Raw genomic sequence first — 16,738 nt, forward strand, 5'->3', positions numbered from 1 at the left:
CCGTTCCTCCATGGCACTTCACATCTATTCATTTCAGTGCCCTCCCTATAGGACTCAGACAGTACTCGACAATTAAGAGCATTTGTTAGGGAAGTCGGGTTACCACAAGTCAGGATCAGCACATAGTAAGGATAACAGTCATTGGTCCCCTCAACCAGCAGCCGAATCTCTGGTCCTCACTCTCTCAACCACATGGTCCCTTGTGGCCTTTTCCTCTGTAGGCCAAGAATGTAGTTTGTCCTGTTCCACAGCCCCCAGTCTTGAGCCAGATAAGGAGAATGCACCCGATAGCCCTTCCACTGCTCCTCTGAGTCTCTGATGCGTCTAGTCTCAGCAGCCTCTTCAGCCACTTCACGAGAGAGCTTGGATGTGCTCTGCTGCCACCTTCGAGACGCACTTCCTTATAGGCAGGGCAGTGGTAACACAGGCTGACCTGTCCCCTCCAAGTAGTATTGTTACACACACCCTGTTTGCTTCGCCCCTGTGAGGCTTCCGACTTTGTTCTTTGGTAGTGCTTTGCTGATTTGGGATCTCTTTCCCTTCTTTATAAAGTTGAGATTAGTTTTTCCATCTTTTTAAAGAGTGGTGATGGGATTGGGATTTGAGATTGCTTTATGTCTGTAGGATGCTTTGGGTAGTGTTAACACTTTCATCGCCTTAAGTTCTCTGGGGTTTTATATGTACTGGATCTGCAAATAAAGATAGCTTTACATTTGTTCTTTGCCAATTGGGATACTCTTTAATTTCCCTCTCTTGTTGTACTTGCGAGGGCATTGACGAGCTATTATAAAGGGCATCCTGTGTGGTTGCTGTGCCTCAGGGGGCTGGGTTTTTTGGTTGTGTACATTTTTTCTGTGCTGTGTTCATTTTGTTTATGAATTTTCTTATTTATTTCCTTGCTGTTTTAGTGTTTACCGAACCTTTATATTTTGATAATATTTTCATGATTTTTATGAGAAAGTTTCTTAGTTTTCTTTGAGGGCACTCTATAATTTATTAATCATCCCAAGCTTATAGCATCCGTTCTACATTTTCTCGACCTCTCTGGAAGACCTGGACACCATTTACTCCATCAGTTGGTTGTGCAGTTGTCATCATAACAGTTTGACACCCTGGTTTCCTAGTTCAGTCTTTCAGGTTTATTTCACTTTGGGGACATTTCTATCGGTTGCTCTATTGGCTAAGCATGGGACTGCTGACCAAGGTTGGCAGTTTAAGCCCCGCCATTCCAGGAGCGAAAGAGGAAGCTATCTGCTCTGGTGGAATTTATAGCCTGAGAACCTCTCGAGGGGCTCTAGGGGCTGGGCTAACACCCCTGCAGTATTGATAGTTGGTGGTTACATCTGGAATCATTTCTGGGTGACGGTGGTTCCATGTCTTAACTTCACTCAGGCTATCTGTTGCAGTTCTCTGTCTGAAAGACTCTCTTTAGCATTTCTTGTAATGTGTCCTGATTTTTACAAATTTCCATCTGGATAGGTCATAATTTTAGCATCACTTGAGACAATTTTGCTGTGTATCATTCTTCTTAATTATTTTAGGAATTCCGTGTGTTTCCGTTGCCTTCTTGCTTGCACGGTGTTTGCTGAGAAGTCAGTTTAATAGTATTGGTTCTCCCTCATTAGGTGACTTTTGTGTTACCCAAACTGCTTTTAGGGTTTTGTTTTTTTGGTCTTTAGTTTTAGGAACCTGTGATTATAATATGTTTTGGTGATACCATATTTTGGGTTCCTTAGGTTACTTGAATACATCTTTTATGGGATTAGTGAAGGTTTCTACCAATATATCTTTTGACGGTTTCTCAGTGCTTTTTGGGGTCTCTTCTTGAAATCTGATTCAGTAATAAAAGAATATTATTATATAATAGAATAAGCTATCCTGCTTAATAATGCGCCACATTGTGTTAGGCAGGGTTCTCTAGAGAAACAAAACCAGGACACTTAAGAATTATATATATATATACACACACACACACACACACAACGAGAAGGAATGTAACGGCAATTAGTCTGCACAGCAGTACAGGGCTCAGCTCAACCCACTTTCGTGGGACCAGTTAATTGAAGGAACTTCAATATACTAACTGGTCCCACGAAAGTGAGTTGAACTGTGGGTCCATGGTCAAGGCAGCAGACAGGGTGGGCTGCCCACTCCAGTCAAGAGCACAGAGGAGGGAGGGAAGAAGTGAGGGGTGGGAGTGGGGGGAACCAGTAGAGTGGGTAGGTGGAAAATGAGATGAAAGGGGCATAGTGCTGGCAGTAGAGCAGTATTTGACCAGCTTGCCTGGTGGGTGGGAGGTCATGCCATCCCTCTGGGGACAGGACTGTTAGGAGGGGTGGGAGGCCCACCTGGTCACAGATCACCCAGTGGTGCCACTGCGGTCCTGTGTGAGCAAAAGCCAGTTACTGGTCCTACCTTGATTGCTGCTTAGAGCAATTCACAGCGACTGCCCAGGTGCTTCACCAAGTATGGGGGCAGCTCCCTTTTACTCAGACTCCTTCACCTTGACCTGACCCTCAGAGCAGAGAAGCCTTTTCCAACTGCCCAGGATATGTGCTCTGGTGTGGGAGAAACCCCTCTTGAACAGAATTTCATGGCTTAGAGTTGGGAAGTGGTACATTGGATTAAATGCTGTCACTCTCTTTCCAGCCATAGACCTCATGCATGGAGGCATATACTGCTTTTTGTGTCAGGACTACATATATGACAGAGACATGGAGATCATTGCCAAAGAGGAACAACGGAAGGCGTGGAAAATGCAAGGTTGGAATTTGTTGGAATTTGCCTCCTTGGTTTGTACCTTAAGCCTGCAGTCCCCGCAGTCATACTTGTCGTTGGCAAACTTCACTGAAGGAAACCGCAGTGACTCACGAGACAAGGGGTGGGTTGGAAGGTGGCTGACTGATGCGTAGGCTGAGATTGGGCTGCGCTGTGTCGGGAGGAGAACCACTAACCCGGCTCTCTGGGTTTCTCGCTTGGCCAGAAGCATGGAGCATGGGAGCCGGAGCAGGCGCGGTGACTGCAGCACAGGTGCACAGTGCTCTGCTCCTTGCAGCTTTTTCCCTTGTGAAGTGGGGCTCTGCCAGGGCTGAGAAAGATGCCAACCTGCTGCTGTGCCACGGTGCTCTTGTGCTGGGCCTGACACCCTTATGGGAGAGCCTACAGGGCAGTGCATGGGCCACACGTCACTGGTACACAATAGATCTGGTACCAGATACCCCTGAAAAATGTCCTTAACATTGGTGCTGTAGAAAATAGTGGAAATGCTCATCACTCCCTGGTTGTCGCTTTCTCTCCATGGTGCAGAAACTCTTGGGGCATCTACATAGAGATTACACAGAAGCATTATGTGAACATTTTCTTTCATAACTCATCTTGGTTTTCCTGATTTTTATTAGTAATGTTTTTAGTTTTCATTTCCCACAAACGCTTATTGTCAGTTTACAGTGATAGTAGTAGATAAGATGCCGCTTACCCAGTAGACTGATGAGTGTCTCTGATACAGGCCCTTATATGTGTCGCTCTCAGTTCTATGTCTACAGGGAGAACATGTTTCCTAGCGTGTGCTTAATGGGCTCTGCCTTTAGTATTTTGCTTCAGCAGTGACGCTCTTTTTTTTTTTTTTGAGGAAGGAAGATAGTAAATAGATTATTTTAGTAATCAAAAAAAATTACTTGAAGTTAACAATCTCTTCTGGAGAACAATCTGTATGACTTTATCTTCCTTTCTCCACTCTGAAGACTTGGAATAACATTGGTCTGCCTGTAATGTATTACTGGTGCCAGACGTGGACCAGCCTAAGAAACTCATGCCGTGGAAGAACATGGAAGAAATTGTTTTAAAATTCCATCTGGCAACAAGACACCATCTCTTAAGTGTATTGAATTATGCGCAGCAGGCACCTTTTACCTGAATCAGGGTAGACATTAAGATGGAATCGATGTTTGTGTTCAATCATCATGTGTTTTAGTTTGCTCAGAAGTCGATGATAGCGTAAGCATCTCTCCTCGAGGCCTCGATGCGAGGGGGAGACACGTATTGGCACTCGTGTCAGGATGGCTTCAGTCGGAGGTTGTTTCCTTTCTTTGGATGGACAGACAGCTTATTCCCAGGTCATTTTCTAACAGAGTGTCCTGTGAGTATTCTTCTCAGACATCTAGGCATCGTAGTGCTTTAAAAAGATGGGCCTCTTAGAAACACAGCAACCTGCTAGGTGGTGTTTCCTCACAACACTTATTTATGAGCAGAATTAAGGAGAAGGTTGTAACAGCACCTGGAACTGTGCTTCGTCTGCGTAGGTGTTGGGGAGAAGTTTTCCACTTGGGAACCAACCAAACGAGAGCTTGAGCTGCTGAAGCACAACCCAAAGAGAAGAAAGATCACCTCCAACTGCACCATAGGTAGGCTGATTGTCTGCTTGCTCTTCTGAGTGGGCTTTCATCTTGGGGCTTAAAAGTAAACGTGGAAATGTGAGCTTGTAAGGCCTCGAGATGGCGACATCTGCTTGCTGCCAGGGCCTGGGAATGGCATGGGGTACAGTGTGGTGCCTGGAAAAGATGCAGCCCTGCCAGCCTGTTGGGATGGTAGGACTCCGCCAACTTGGGTCTGGCTGAAGCTGGACGCAGTGATTTGCAGGGCACAGAAAGATCCATGTTGGAGTTTGGAATGGGCATTCAGTTTTCTAGGAAATAGGGAATGTGTGTATTGTTGGTTTGTGTTCCACCTGACGGTTAATGCGGAGAATTGCTTGAGTGATTGTGCCCACCACAGGAAGGCTGAAGTGAAGTGTGTGTGCTCGAGGGATGGTCATCATGCAGTTCATATGACGTGGTAGAAATGTTAGGAAAGCGACTTTTCCTTCCTGTTCTTTTTGTTGAATGAGTGAATAAAAGCAAGTGACGGAGCAGGAAACATAACTGATAAAGAGCAAAGCCTGATGTGGTGCAGAGGTAACCGGCGCTCCCTGCCTGCTCCTTCCTAGGCCTGCGAGGACTGATCAACCTCGGGAACACATGCTTCATGAACTGCATTGTGCAGGCGCTCACCCACACGCCACTCCTGCGAGACTTCTTCCTCTCGGACCGACACAAGTGTGAGATGCAGAGCCCCAGCTCTTGTCTGGTCTGCGAGATGTCCTCACTCTTCCAGGAGGTTCGGCTTCTGGCCTCTCACGGAGGCTTCTCTGCAACCGTTTGTTTATTGTTTATTTGGACTACAACAAAGGAAGAGAGAATTGGTGGTTCAGTGATAGCCTTCTCTACTTCCATGTGGGAGAGCCAGGCCCAGTGCACCCCCACCTCCTGTGTAGCGCATGTTTCAGCTGGGTTCCCAGACTCAGGTAGACTAGACAGAGAAAGGAAGGCCTGGCAATCTACTTCTGAAAATCAGACAAGTGCAAGAAGGCTAACGATGTAGCGAGTACGTACAAGTTTGTGCGTTTATTGTGGAAGGTGTGTTTTCCAAGGGGATAGAGGCATTTGAGACTGGGCTGCAAAGTGGACAGGGAGGAAGATGCCCACAGAGTAGTGATGTAACGTGGCACCAGTGCCCTGTGCAGTTACTCCTCCATCTTCTGCCTGCTCTGCTGACCCCAGTGCTGCCCTGACACGGAATGGGTGGGCGATGTGGACGTGCTCGTGCTGCTTGTGGCCTTTTGCTCCACAAGAGTAGACTGCCCTCTGGCCAGACCTCCTACCCCAGGGCGCGTCACGAACTCTGCTTTAGTCGGGCTGCACCAATAGGTACGGCCGGGTTGACTAGAGAAACTAACCCAGTGACACTCATATTTGTGTAAGAAAGAACTTTATAGCACGAAGTAATTATACATCAGGAAAACATCCCAGCCCAGTCCACATCAAGTCCATCAGTCCCTCTTCAGACTCATGCAGCCACGTGCATCCAGTGGCGGTAGTGGATGCATCACAGGGTCAGCCGGGAGGAGAAGGCAGAGAGAAGAGATTCTCAGAGCCCTCCTTATGAAAAGGAGGTGCCATCAGGTCGGGACGTGATGGAGAAGTTGAATACCACCTCTACACTTTCATGTATCTTCGAGTTGACGTGAAATTCTGTAACTACACCTAGGAAGCCTCCGTCCTTTGCCCTTCTGACCAGAATTCCTGATCGACCTGTGTCCTCACAACCATGAGAGCGACACAGCACCAGCCTGGGGTCAGACATGTTTTGGCTGGAGCCTCAGCACTTCCTGCTCACTGACCTCCGACAAGGGTCTGTCAGCTGCAGCAACTTAGAGACCTGTCAGAAAATGCAGCAGACTCTGTTTCCCTTCACCACAGCCCATGATTTACTTAACTGGTTACTGGCTGCTTCTGTGTGGCAGTGGCAGAGTTCAGTCGTCATGGTTGGGGACAGAGTCCTTAGAGCCTGACAAGTAAAAAATATTTGTTGTCTGGTTCTTTTCAAGAGTTTGTTTGCCAAGCCCTTGTCTAGTCTGATCTGTGTCTGGAATGTTTGCAACATGACCACTGGGTTGAGGCAGTGAGCAAGCCCAGGGACAGTGTTGGCTTCGGGGCAGGAAGACAGTACGCGTGGAAAGATGTATTGGTGTCATGTCGCTTACATTCATGGATTTGAGCCTTTTCAACTGGGCTACAATTAAGTGGTAAAGTCACCTGTATTAGGCTGCTCGGGGTTATGAAACGTTTATGTCGAGTTGATAGTAACTCTGGAGCTAGCCTTTCTTACCCCAACAACTATGCATTGTCTTCTGTCCGTTTCCACTTCCAAGCCCAAGTGCCACATGAATTGAGTTAGTGTCTAGCTTGCATTGTGTACAGTTCGGGGCAGATCCTTTAGTAATTTGCTACCTTGTGTTCTGCATGTTGTTTCATTGTGTGGAGGTACCATGGCTTAGTTATCCATTTCAAGTTGAAAGACATTGGGTCCCGTATGGTCTGCAGAGATAATAGGTAAAAATTACTGTAATGTCCATGTACAGATTTCTGTGGGGGCAAAACTGTCTCCAACAGCTCTCTGTGCATTCAGGCTTTAAATTTCTCTCATCCGTGTTTTGTGGGTTTGGGATACAGTATACAAAGTTTCTTGTATGTATCCTGTTACATTTATTCCCTGAACGTCTAGTCCTTTGGAAGCTGTTATCAGTCTTAGACCTTTTGGTGTCAGTTTCTAACTACCCATGGCTAGTATGTGAAGCAGGAGCCCTGGTGGCGCTGTGGTAAAAGCATTAGGTGACTCAAGATGAGCAGTTTAACCTCACCACTGCTCTGAGAGATAAAGATGAGGCTGTCTGCGCCCTCACAGATGTCGTGTCAAACCCTACAGAGCAGTGGTTCTCAGCCTTCCTCACGCTAAACCCTTTCATACAGTGCCTCATGTCGTGACCTCAATCATCACATTACTTTTGTTGCCATTTCATTTCTTTCCCCCAAGGCCTAAATCTTTTAATTTTTTTTTCTTATTACAAGTTAATGCAATTTCTAATCGCAAGTTATGACCAGTTTTTTTATCATTTTATTGGGGCTCATAAGTGCTTATCACAGTCCATACATCCATCCATTGTGTCAAGCACATTTGTTGCCATCCCATCATTCTCAAAACATCTGCTTTGCACTTGAGCCCCTGACATCAGCTCCTCATCTCTCCCCATCACTCCCCTTTCCTCCCTCCCTCATGAATCTTTGATAATTTACACGTCATTGTCGTAGCTTACACTGTCCACCGTCTCCCTTCACCCACTTTTCTGTTGACCAACCTCAAGAGAAGAGGTTATATGCAGAGTCTTGTAACTGGTTCGCCCTTTCTACCCCACCTTCCCTCAACCCAACCGGTATCACCCCTCTTACCACTGGTCCTGAGGGGCTCATCTGTCCTGGATTTCCTGTGTTTTCAGTTCCTATCTGTACCAATGTACATCCTCTGGTCCAGCTGGACTTGTAAGGTAGAATTGGGATCATGATAGTTGGGGGGAGGGAAGCATTTAAAAACTAGAGGAAAGTTGTGTGTTTCATTATTGCTATACTGCCCCCTGACTGACTCGTCTCCTCCTCGAGACCCTTCTGTAAGGGGATGTTCAGTTGCCCACAAATGGCCTTTGGGTTCCCACTCTGTACTCCCCCTCATTCACAATGATGTGATTTTTGTTCCTTGGTACTTGATACCTGATCCCTTTGACACCTCATGATCACATAGGCAGGTGTGCTTCTTCCATGTGGGCTTTGATGCTTCTGAGCTAGATGGCCACCTGTTTACCCTCAAGCCTTTAAGACCCCAGATGCTGTATCTTTTGATAGCCAGGCACCATCGGCTTTCTTCACCACACTTGCTTATGCCCCCATTAGTCCTCAGCCATTGTATCGGGAAGGAGAGCACACAATTATGCGATTTTTTTTTTTTTTTTTCCTTTTTTGATGCCTGAAACCTGATCCCTTTGACACAGGCTGGTGTGCTTCTTCCATGTGGGCTTGGTTGCTTCTCAGCTAGATGACCGCTTATTTATTATCTTTAGGCCTCTAAGACCCCAGGCGCTATATATTTTAATAGCTGGGCACCCTCAACTTTCTTCGCCACATTTGCTTATGCACCCACTATGTCTTCAGCGATCATGTCAGGAAGGTGAGCATCATGGAATGCCAGTTTGATAGAACAAAGTCTTCTTGCATTGAGGGCGTACTTGAGTGGAGGCCCAATGTCCATCTGCTACCTTAATGCTAAACTTATAAATATATGCACATAGATTTGTTTCCTCATCTTAATAAATATATTTATAGATGTACATACCTGTATTTAGACTTCCATAAATTCCCTTTACCCCCTAGTTCTTTCCTCTATTTCCTTTCACTTTCCTCTTATCCCACTATCATGCTCAGCCTTCATTTGGGTTTCAGCATTTCCCCTCGGTTACATTACCCTTGCTCAAGTCCTACCAGGCCTCCTACACCCTCCTCGCTGCCAAATCTGGACCACTGTTCCCTTGTCCCTGAGTTTGTTAACACCACTTCCTTCCCCCCACCCAACTCCCCCTCTCCCTTGTCCCCCGAACAGTCAACCTGGTTGTTTTTTCCAGATTGTTTATCCAGGTATGTTCCCTTCTTGATTCACTCCATTTTAGGGGGTTCAGACCACGCTGCTTCCCTACCATATAACCCCAGAAATGTCCTCTGGCGCAGTCTGCTCCAGTAAGGGGACAGTGTGATACGTGCTGTTGTCATTTGCCCAGTCACCTCTGAGCATCATGTGCTAGTGTGGGGCCCAGTCCGACTCTCTCTTCCTCCCTCCCGTCCTGCCTCCATGTGGGTGTGGCATTCTGGGCCCTCTCCCCAACCTGCTCTCCACCAAACCCACTTCCAGGGAGGGGGTCAATTTGGCTCTGGGTGAGACCAGCCCTGTAGCTCTGTTTTCATGCATTCCATTCGTTGCCATTTCATAACTAATTTTGCTACTGTTAATGAATCAGGTGACCCCTGTGAAAAGGTCCTTCGACCCCCAAGTTGAGAACCACTGCTGTACAGAGTTGCTGTGAGTCAGAATCGAGTCAGTGGTCATGGGTTTGGCTGGTTGGTATCTAGAAATATGGTTATTCTGTGTGCTTCAGACACTCCTTCATTGTCTTCTGTTAGGATTGGCGATTGATTTCTGATATGTCGAGTTCCTTCTATAAAGTGAGCATATCGATATTTTTCTTACTGTCCTCTTTCCCCCTTCACCTTTTCTGACCTCAGTACTCATAAGCACATCCATAGGGCGACTTAGGAATTTGGTGTTTCTGGCTTTCTTGTCCACCTCAGTCTTTCCCTGTAAACCGCTTCATGTAGTAGGAAGTGGATGAGTATGGTGAGTGTGTGTAAGCCCTTTCGGAATTTGAAACAAAGCTAATTCCACTATTAGTAATTAATAATAGCACAATTTGTTACCAGGCTGTTTGTGGAGTTTGTCACCTAGCATTCTGTACGTCTCCACTTTGATAAGGTGCTTGGTACACACGTTCGAAACCAACTTGCAGATGAGCGTTAAGCACAAGGGAAAGTGAAAGACTTGGAGCTGCTCTGCTATCTGAGTAGCCAAATAAAGGATAAACCTGGATTCTTACCTAGTGACGGAGCTGCAGGATGGGAGGTGTGCTGCTGGGCTGGCGTCCCTGAAGTCTGCCTCGTTGAGATGGCTGGTAGGCGCCCGAGTGAGCTGTAACTAGCCCTACCGCTAGAAGGGTGTGCTGCTGGCTCCCCCTGAATTGACTGGTGTGTGTTCATAGCAGTGCTTGGAGTCATAATCCTTCCGGCATTATTCCAGATGTAAGTGTCGGCAGATGAATGCCCAGTTTGGTGTAGCTAGTTCTTGGAGTAAACCAATGTTGGGCAAGTCAAGTTATTTGCATGTATATATATATATTTAACTTCATATAATCAAGTTATAGCAATCTTTTAGACTTAGACCTGCCTGCAGAAACCACTGTTGGGTGCGCATGGACTGCTAATCAAACGCATCAGCCACTCTTGAGGGGGAGAGGGAGAACAAGGCTATCATTCCTATAAAGATTTACAGCCTCAGAAACTGTATATGGAGTTATGAGTCAGAAGTAACTTGGTTTTGATTTATAGGAACCTATGTGGTGAGAAGGGAGAGGACCACGTGTAGACTCAGCGTTCAGAGAGTCGAGATAAAAGCAGTTTATAGGGGAAGTAAAGTGAGACATTTTTATCAGAATGGCCATAATCCCAGGCAGCTGTCTCCGTATTGTTTTTGTAGTTTTAATTCTTAAAATCATGTTGCTTGTGTTCAGTGTGTAGCCATTGTTGATGACGAGTGTCTCCCTCCCCTCCCCCTTCACCCTGAGCAGTTTTACTCTGGGCACCGGTCCCCCCACATTCCATACAAACTACTGCACCTGGTGTGGACTCATGCGCGCCACCTGGCAGGGTACGAGCAGCAGGACGCCCACGAGTTCCTGATTGCAGCGCTGGACGTCCTGCACAGGCACTGCAAAGGTGGGAGCCTGCTGCTGCAGGGGCTGGGGGGAGGGGTGGCACAAGGGGGTGCACTGTGCATGGGAGGGTTTCTAGTGACCAATTGTGCTCTATTTGGCTACTTCCCTCTTAAATTTGTGTCTTTTGACAATCCTGGTCAAACTGTGGAGTGCCCTTACATAGCTTATAAACCTCCACGGACGGCCCGGAAGTGGTCTGGCATCCCCAGTTGTAGGTCAGGAACCACCTGGATGTGAAAGACAATGGCTTACTGGATAACTGATTGTGCTAGAGTCTGCTTTGACACCACCACCCCTTTTGTTTCATTGAAAACATGCACAGGATATATGTTGTAGGAATTGAAACGATGAGTTACAGTTTAGGTATAGTTGTTGTTTTTCCTTTTTAAAACTTACTCAAATCCACCCGACACTCCTTAGGAGGAGGAGTCAGAATCTATTCTGTGGCTGTGGGTGAGGTTATCTAGTGTGGGGAGAGTGGTGGCAGCTATCTTACTGGAAACATGTCATGATTTTGCACATGAAAAAGTAACTCTCCCGTTATTGCGTGTTCAATGGGCGTTGATGCCTTGGTAGAAGTTAAGGCGATCTTAGGAAACGGGAAGTTGCAAAAGTCTAAGACCCTTTTACCGTGCTGGCTGCACTGCCTCTCTTGTGCCTCTGTGTGGCGAGCTTCCTCTGGGGTGTGGCACAAAGCTGCAGTGTCCTGCGGAGCCATTTGTTGTCCTCTCCCCAGGTGATGATAACGGGAAGAAGGCCAACAACCCCAACCACTGCAACTGCATCATTGACCAGATCTTCACAGGTGGGCTGCAGTCGGACGTCACCTGCCAGGTCTGCCAGTAAGTGTGCTCTTTCATCTGAGGCATGGCTTTTCCTCTGGAATGCCAGAGAGCATATGGTCTAGGCCAGCCAGCCACATTCTCAGCCATGTCCATGTGACTGTGTAGTGGCCAAGGCCGAACTGGGGTCATAGGAGTTTCTCTAAAAGCTCCTGTCCCTCCCGGGTTTGCTGTGGTTGTCCCGGTTGTTATACAGAAGTGCAATCTCTGCCTGTGACTGCAGTCGGGCTCTGAGAACCAGGAAGTGCGTTCTTGATTGATCGCGTGCCCTCAGCATTCTGATAGTTGATATTTGGCTTATTTATACATGACAGCAACACAGGAAACCCTGGTCGTGCCCACTGAAAGTGCTATGAAATCGCTGTGGCCCTCCGCTTGCAGTGTTGTTGGGTATACGAGCTGTGTGTTGATGGGATGGCCTGTTTTTGCACAGCAGTGTTGCAGTGCCTTTTCTGTTACACTGCATATTTTATTGGGAGCTGTTGCCCCACACAGCTTAGACCACCGTTTTGAAGAGCCTCCTCTGAGGCCCTGTACTACTGACCCCCAATAGCGGGAGGCAGTCTCGGAGCTAGTAGATGTGCTGTTTCTGTGTCTGAAAGTGCATCTCTCAGAAGGAGCTGGCTTCAGAGGGTGCGAAGTGCAGCTGCCCTCCACAATGATGCACTGTGACCTGGGCCAGCGCCGTCCATTCGAAGCCTCTGGGCGGGGCCTGGGAAGTTTCACTTTTTGAAACTCCCCGCTTTAGAGGCCATTGTGTGAGGAGCAACCTGGCTTTAGCGGTTCACACCTGCTGCACAGAGAACTGTAGATGAAGTCTGCCTAGCACCTGGCTGCAGGGTCCATGTGCACAAAGAAGAATGAGAAAGGGCTTCAGAAAGTTCCTGGGGAGCTGGAATGAAAAAATAATGGAAATTGCCCATGAACTTTTTGAAGCCCCTCCCACTTTTTAACAGCATCCTAACGAGTGGTGTTCTCTGAGGGTCCTGTGCGGACTGCCCGTGTTCACATTTGTTCTGATCTTCCTTCGGCGTCTAGTGGGGTCTCTACCACCATAGACCCATTCTGGGACATCAGCTTGGATCTTCCTGGCTCCTCCACACCGTTCTGGCCCCTGAGCCCGGGGAGCGAGGGCAGCATGGTGAATGGAGAGAGTCACGCCTCGGGCACCACCACGCTGACAGACTGCCTGCGGAGGTAAGGAAAGGCTTCCCAGAGAGCTCCCGCCGTGACATTGTTCAGTGGGGGTTCGGGATCAAGAAGGGGGTTCCAGCAAGATTCTCTTTCACATGCCCAGTGAACACCGAGGGGAGATGTGACATTAGCATAAAGAAAACGCTGCTCCCCAGATGATTACGTCCATATGTATCATGGAGGTTAAGATTCTAGCACACATTTTGGGCAGACAATTTACTCCATAACATCCCATACGTTGTGCAAATGTATTCATCATTACATACCACCCCAGCAGGGCTCTATTCCTAAGTCTCATCTTCTAAATCATCTCAAACAAATACATTGATACTCAGCATGCTCTGTCTGGTGGGACTCTCCTTGCCATCGATAACTTGTAAAACCTAGAGACTACGAGTTGGCGACTTCCAGTGTATAATATAGAATAGAAGGGAAAGTCTAGTTTCAAATGGGAGAGACGATGGGCAGTGAGCACTTCTACAACCAAGCAAAGCAAATGTCGTTCATTCTCAAAGCTTGGAAACCATCTCTCGGTGCTATAAGACATCTGCATCAAGTGGCGTTGCCCATGTCCTTTCACATCTGGCTAGGGTCCCCGAACACTAGTCACAGTCTTAATCACTGCAGTAGCAGACGAGGCATCCAGGCTCTTTTGAAAATTCCCGGATACTTGTCCTTAGTTTCTAAGGTCTGGTCTCATGTGGCACAGTTCATTTTTAAGAGTATCTCTGTTCTCTCACATTTTAGTATAAACAGCAAGGGGAAAAACACTACCGTGTACACTCGGGTATAAGCTGACCCGAATATCAGCCGGCACACCTAATTTTACCACAGAAGCAAAAAATATGTGCTGAAAAACTTGGCTTATTCACGAGTATATAGGAATTACTACATTCAGATTAGAAATCTAAGAAATGCTTAGACATCTCCTCAGCTGAAATACGCAGTTTCATCTCTTCCAAGCTCTCTATTTGGCCAGTAGTAGCACAAGCTCTTCGCTGCTTTATAAAGTGGATCGGCCTTCCTCCGTTGTCCAGTGACCTCACTGTTTCCGAAGCTTTAACCTTTAACATTCGTAGTTCTAGCAGCATCTGTTCAAGTGTTATATGTAGCATTTTATCGTAAACATACAGAACTTACTAGGATTTTGTGTCTCAGCAGTATGTAAATCTTGACACAGTGCGTGTTAAGCATGATCAAAGCTTGAATAGAAGCATACATTCCCATGAAGGTCGACAGCCTCAGAGCCCTATATGGGTCACTGTGAGTCAGGTTTCGGTGGAGCTCTCACACTAACTGTAACCTGTCTTAGGTTGGGTTCTTAAGACATAAAATCAGTGCGGCTTATATACGGATACAGAGAGATTTATCTCAAGGAAGTGGCCCCACAGTTTTAGAGGCTAGCAGATCCCAAGTTCGTGGGTCAGGTAGCGGGCTGGAGGATTCTGAGTCAAGTCCCTGCAGGGAGTGAGGTACCCCAGATTGACAGGATGAGGGCAAGGTGCTGACTGTGGAGGCAAATGAATCCAAGCTCTGCTGGTCAGATGGCGGCTGCTGGCAATGCCTAGGATCAGCAGACCAGCAAACAGCCAGGGAGGTTTGCCTACAATGAAGCTGAATGTATCCCTGGAGACCTACTGGTCCTTCCAAGCGCACAGCGGTAAACGGGTACGGAGTCCACTTCACCCGGAGAATCGGGGCATAAAAGCGGGTGAGTCTCTTAATGGCGGTGCTGGTGGCTCTGCAAGCGTGTGCCTGTGTCAACCCGTCAGTTGTTCCATGTAAATCTGCAGGTTATTGTGACCCAGTTACACGTACTCAATAAGAAAACGCTCTGCAAAAGCAACTGAGGGGAAAGTCTTAAATACTGTAGGAGGGTTGAATTTGGGGGGAAGTTTAAAATTTCTCTCAATGTAAGGATTTGAGAGAAATAAGAATGTGGTTTAGTAAATCCTATGGGAAGCAAAGGCCACTTTCTCAAGTGAAAGAAAACATTGACAGGAGACGTCTGTGGAAATGTTGAAAAAGACAAGAGAACAAGTCAATAACTGAACCATTGTGTGACAGTGGGTATTTATCCAGTGAGGTTGAGGTACTGGAGGAAAATGGGACACTCATTATTCTATCTCAGGCTTTCAACCTTGACCGTGTAGTTTATCAACTGGTGAAGTGAGGGCAGTACAAGAGTTCTTAAGGAGCAATACCCTTTTAAGGAAAATTGGTTACTGAAATCTCCCTGCTGAGCCCTGGTCACACGGTGATTAAGCATGGCTGCGCACTGAGCAAGGCTGGCTTGCTGACAAAGGCCTTGCGGAAAGTCCTGAGGCAGCTCTGCTCGTGAGGGGGTGAAGTAGACATGCTGGCGGTTGGGTTCTAGTTCAGGTGATGGTTTGGACAAGGCAGGGCACAGTTTTAGTTTTTTATGGAGTTAGAACTTAAGAATAAATATGGACCATATCAGGTAGTTTTTTGCCTATAATTTTTCTGAAACTTGAAATTATCATTTGCTATGGCTACTTTAGTTTCTAATGCCACTTTCATTAAAGCAAACTATAAAAATCCCATTAGGACATTCTAATGTAAACATTAATGTCTCCTGTACAAGGAAAATAAATACGTAAGAGTAGAATTTTGAAGCAAAAATGAATGTTTTATGATTTGGGGGGCTCAATTTTATGAAGAGGTTTAAAACCTACACAGTGTGAGTTTTACTACTTATTTCTGTAAGAACCCTATTTTCCCCATGCAGAACACCCATGTGAACACGCTAAGTCACAAAGGGGTTGCATGGCTTGCAAAAGACCCGTGTAATGGGAAACTGTTATGCAGGATCTGGTGGAGCTGCGCCTGGTGCTCCCTGTGTCGCTAGTTTCGGTTCTGTGTGCATGTTTAAACATATGCCGCGAGTGTGACACTTGGCCCTTTTTCTCAGCACAGCTTTCCGTAGCAGTTTTAAGCATGTATTGGGGTGAGGCCGGAGCTCTTGAAGGGTTAGGAGTCCCTGCAAGCTTGGTCAAGTATCTTTTTTAATGTCTGAACACAATTGGTTTTTTGGTTGTTGTTTTCAGTTTTGAGAAGATGAAGGGGTTTGACGATGGTGAGAAGGACTTGTTTTTAAAAAGAGAGAGCAAGCATGGGCCTTTCTTGAAGCACTGAGGGTCTTGAAGGCCCAGGAGCACCTTTGTTTATAAAGCCACCAACTTAGCCCCCCCCCCCCGAGTTGATTTAATAGTGGTTTTAAAATGTGCAACTTGCAGCGTTCTTTTAGAGGGGCTGCCTCTTTTTAATGTGTTGGACTGTATGAAACGTGGTGTGAAGACTCAGTTTCCAGAGCAGCCAAGGGCAGAGTCGTAGATGGAGAAAGGATCAAGAAACATGACGAGTTCGGGTAATTGCAAGCAGCCGCGGCAGTTGTAGGTTTGCAGAACTGGATCGCGGACCCATCCGCTGGTTTACGTTAGTTTAGAGAGGGGCCTGAGGCTTCACAGCATGACTCTCTTAGCCCCTTTCATTTCGCTGTTTCTTGCCCCACAAAGCTGGCGAATAAACCGATAGAGATCAGTAAAGTGGAGTTGTAAGCACTAATAAAAATGAAATTGTTCAAAGATCTTGTGGGAACCCTCCCCTGTCTAAGAGAATTATTTTATTACACTTTGTAGTGTGCCTTTAAAGAGAATGTATTTCTTAAAGGGCTCCCCGAATTTTCTGATGACTGAAATTTAAAAGGTATGGCATCTTTAGAGAA

General features: G+C 46.7%; 1 protein-coding gene across 1 annotated transcript in view; it reads left to right on the forward strand.

Moving 5' to 3' along the window:
* The window catches only part of USP22 (ubiquitin specific peptidase 22), a 41,423-nt gene that overhangs the window by 14,112 nt on the left and 10,573 nt on the right, over nt 1-16,738 (forward strand). Inside the window, exons 3-8 of the mRNA XM_075560927.1 lie at nt 2,650-2,763; nt 4,299-4,400; nt 4,982-5,151; nt 10,811-10,958; nt 11,694-11,799; nt 12,838-12,996. Of these exons, the coding sequence (XP_075417042.1) occupies nt 2,650-2,763; nt 4,299-4,400; nt 4,982-5,151; nt 10,811-10,958; nt 11,694-11,799; nt 12,838-12,996 (799 nt within the window). The remainder of the gene's footprint in view (nt 1-2,649; nt 2,764-4,298; nt 4,401-4,981; nt 5,152-10,810; nt 10,959-11,693; nt 11,800-12,837; nt 12,997-16,738) is intronic.

The sequence above is a fragment of the Tenrec ecaudatus genome, chromosome 10 (assembly GCF_050624435.1).
Source record: "Tenrec ecaudatus isolate mTenEca1 chromosome 10, mTenEca1.hap1, whole genome shotgun sequence".
In the NCBI taxonomy this organism is placed as follows: Eukaryota; Metazoa; Chordata; class Mammalia; order Afrosoricida; family Tenrecidae; genus Tenrec; species Tenrec ecaudatus.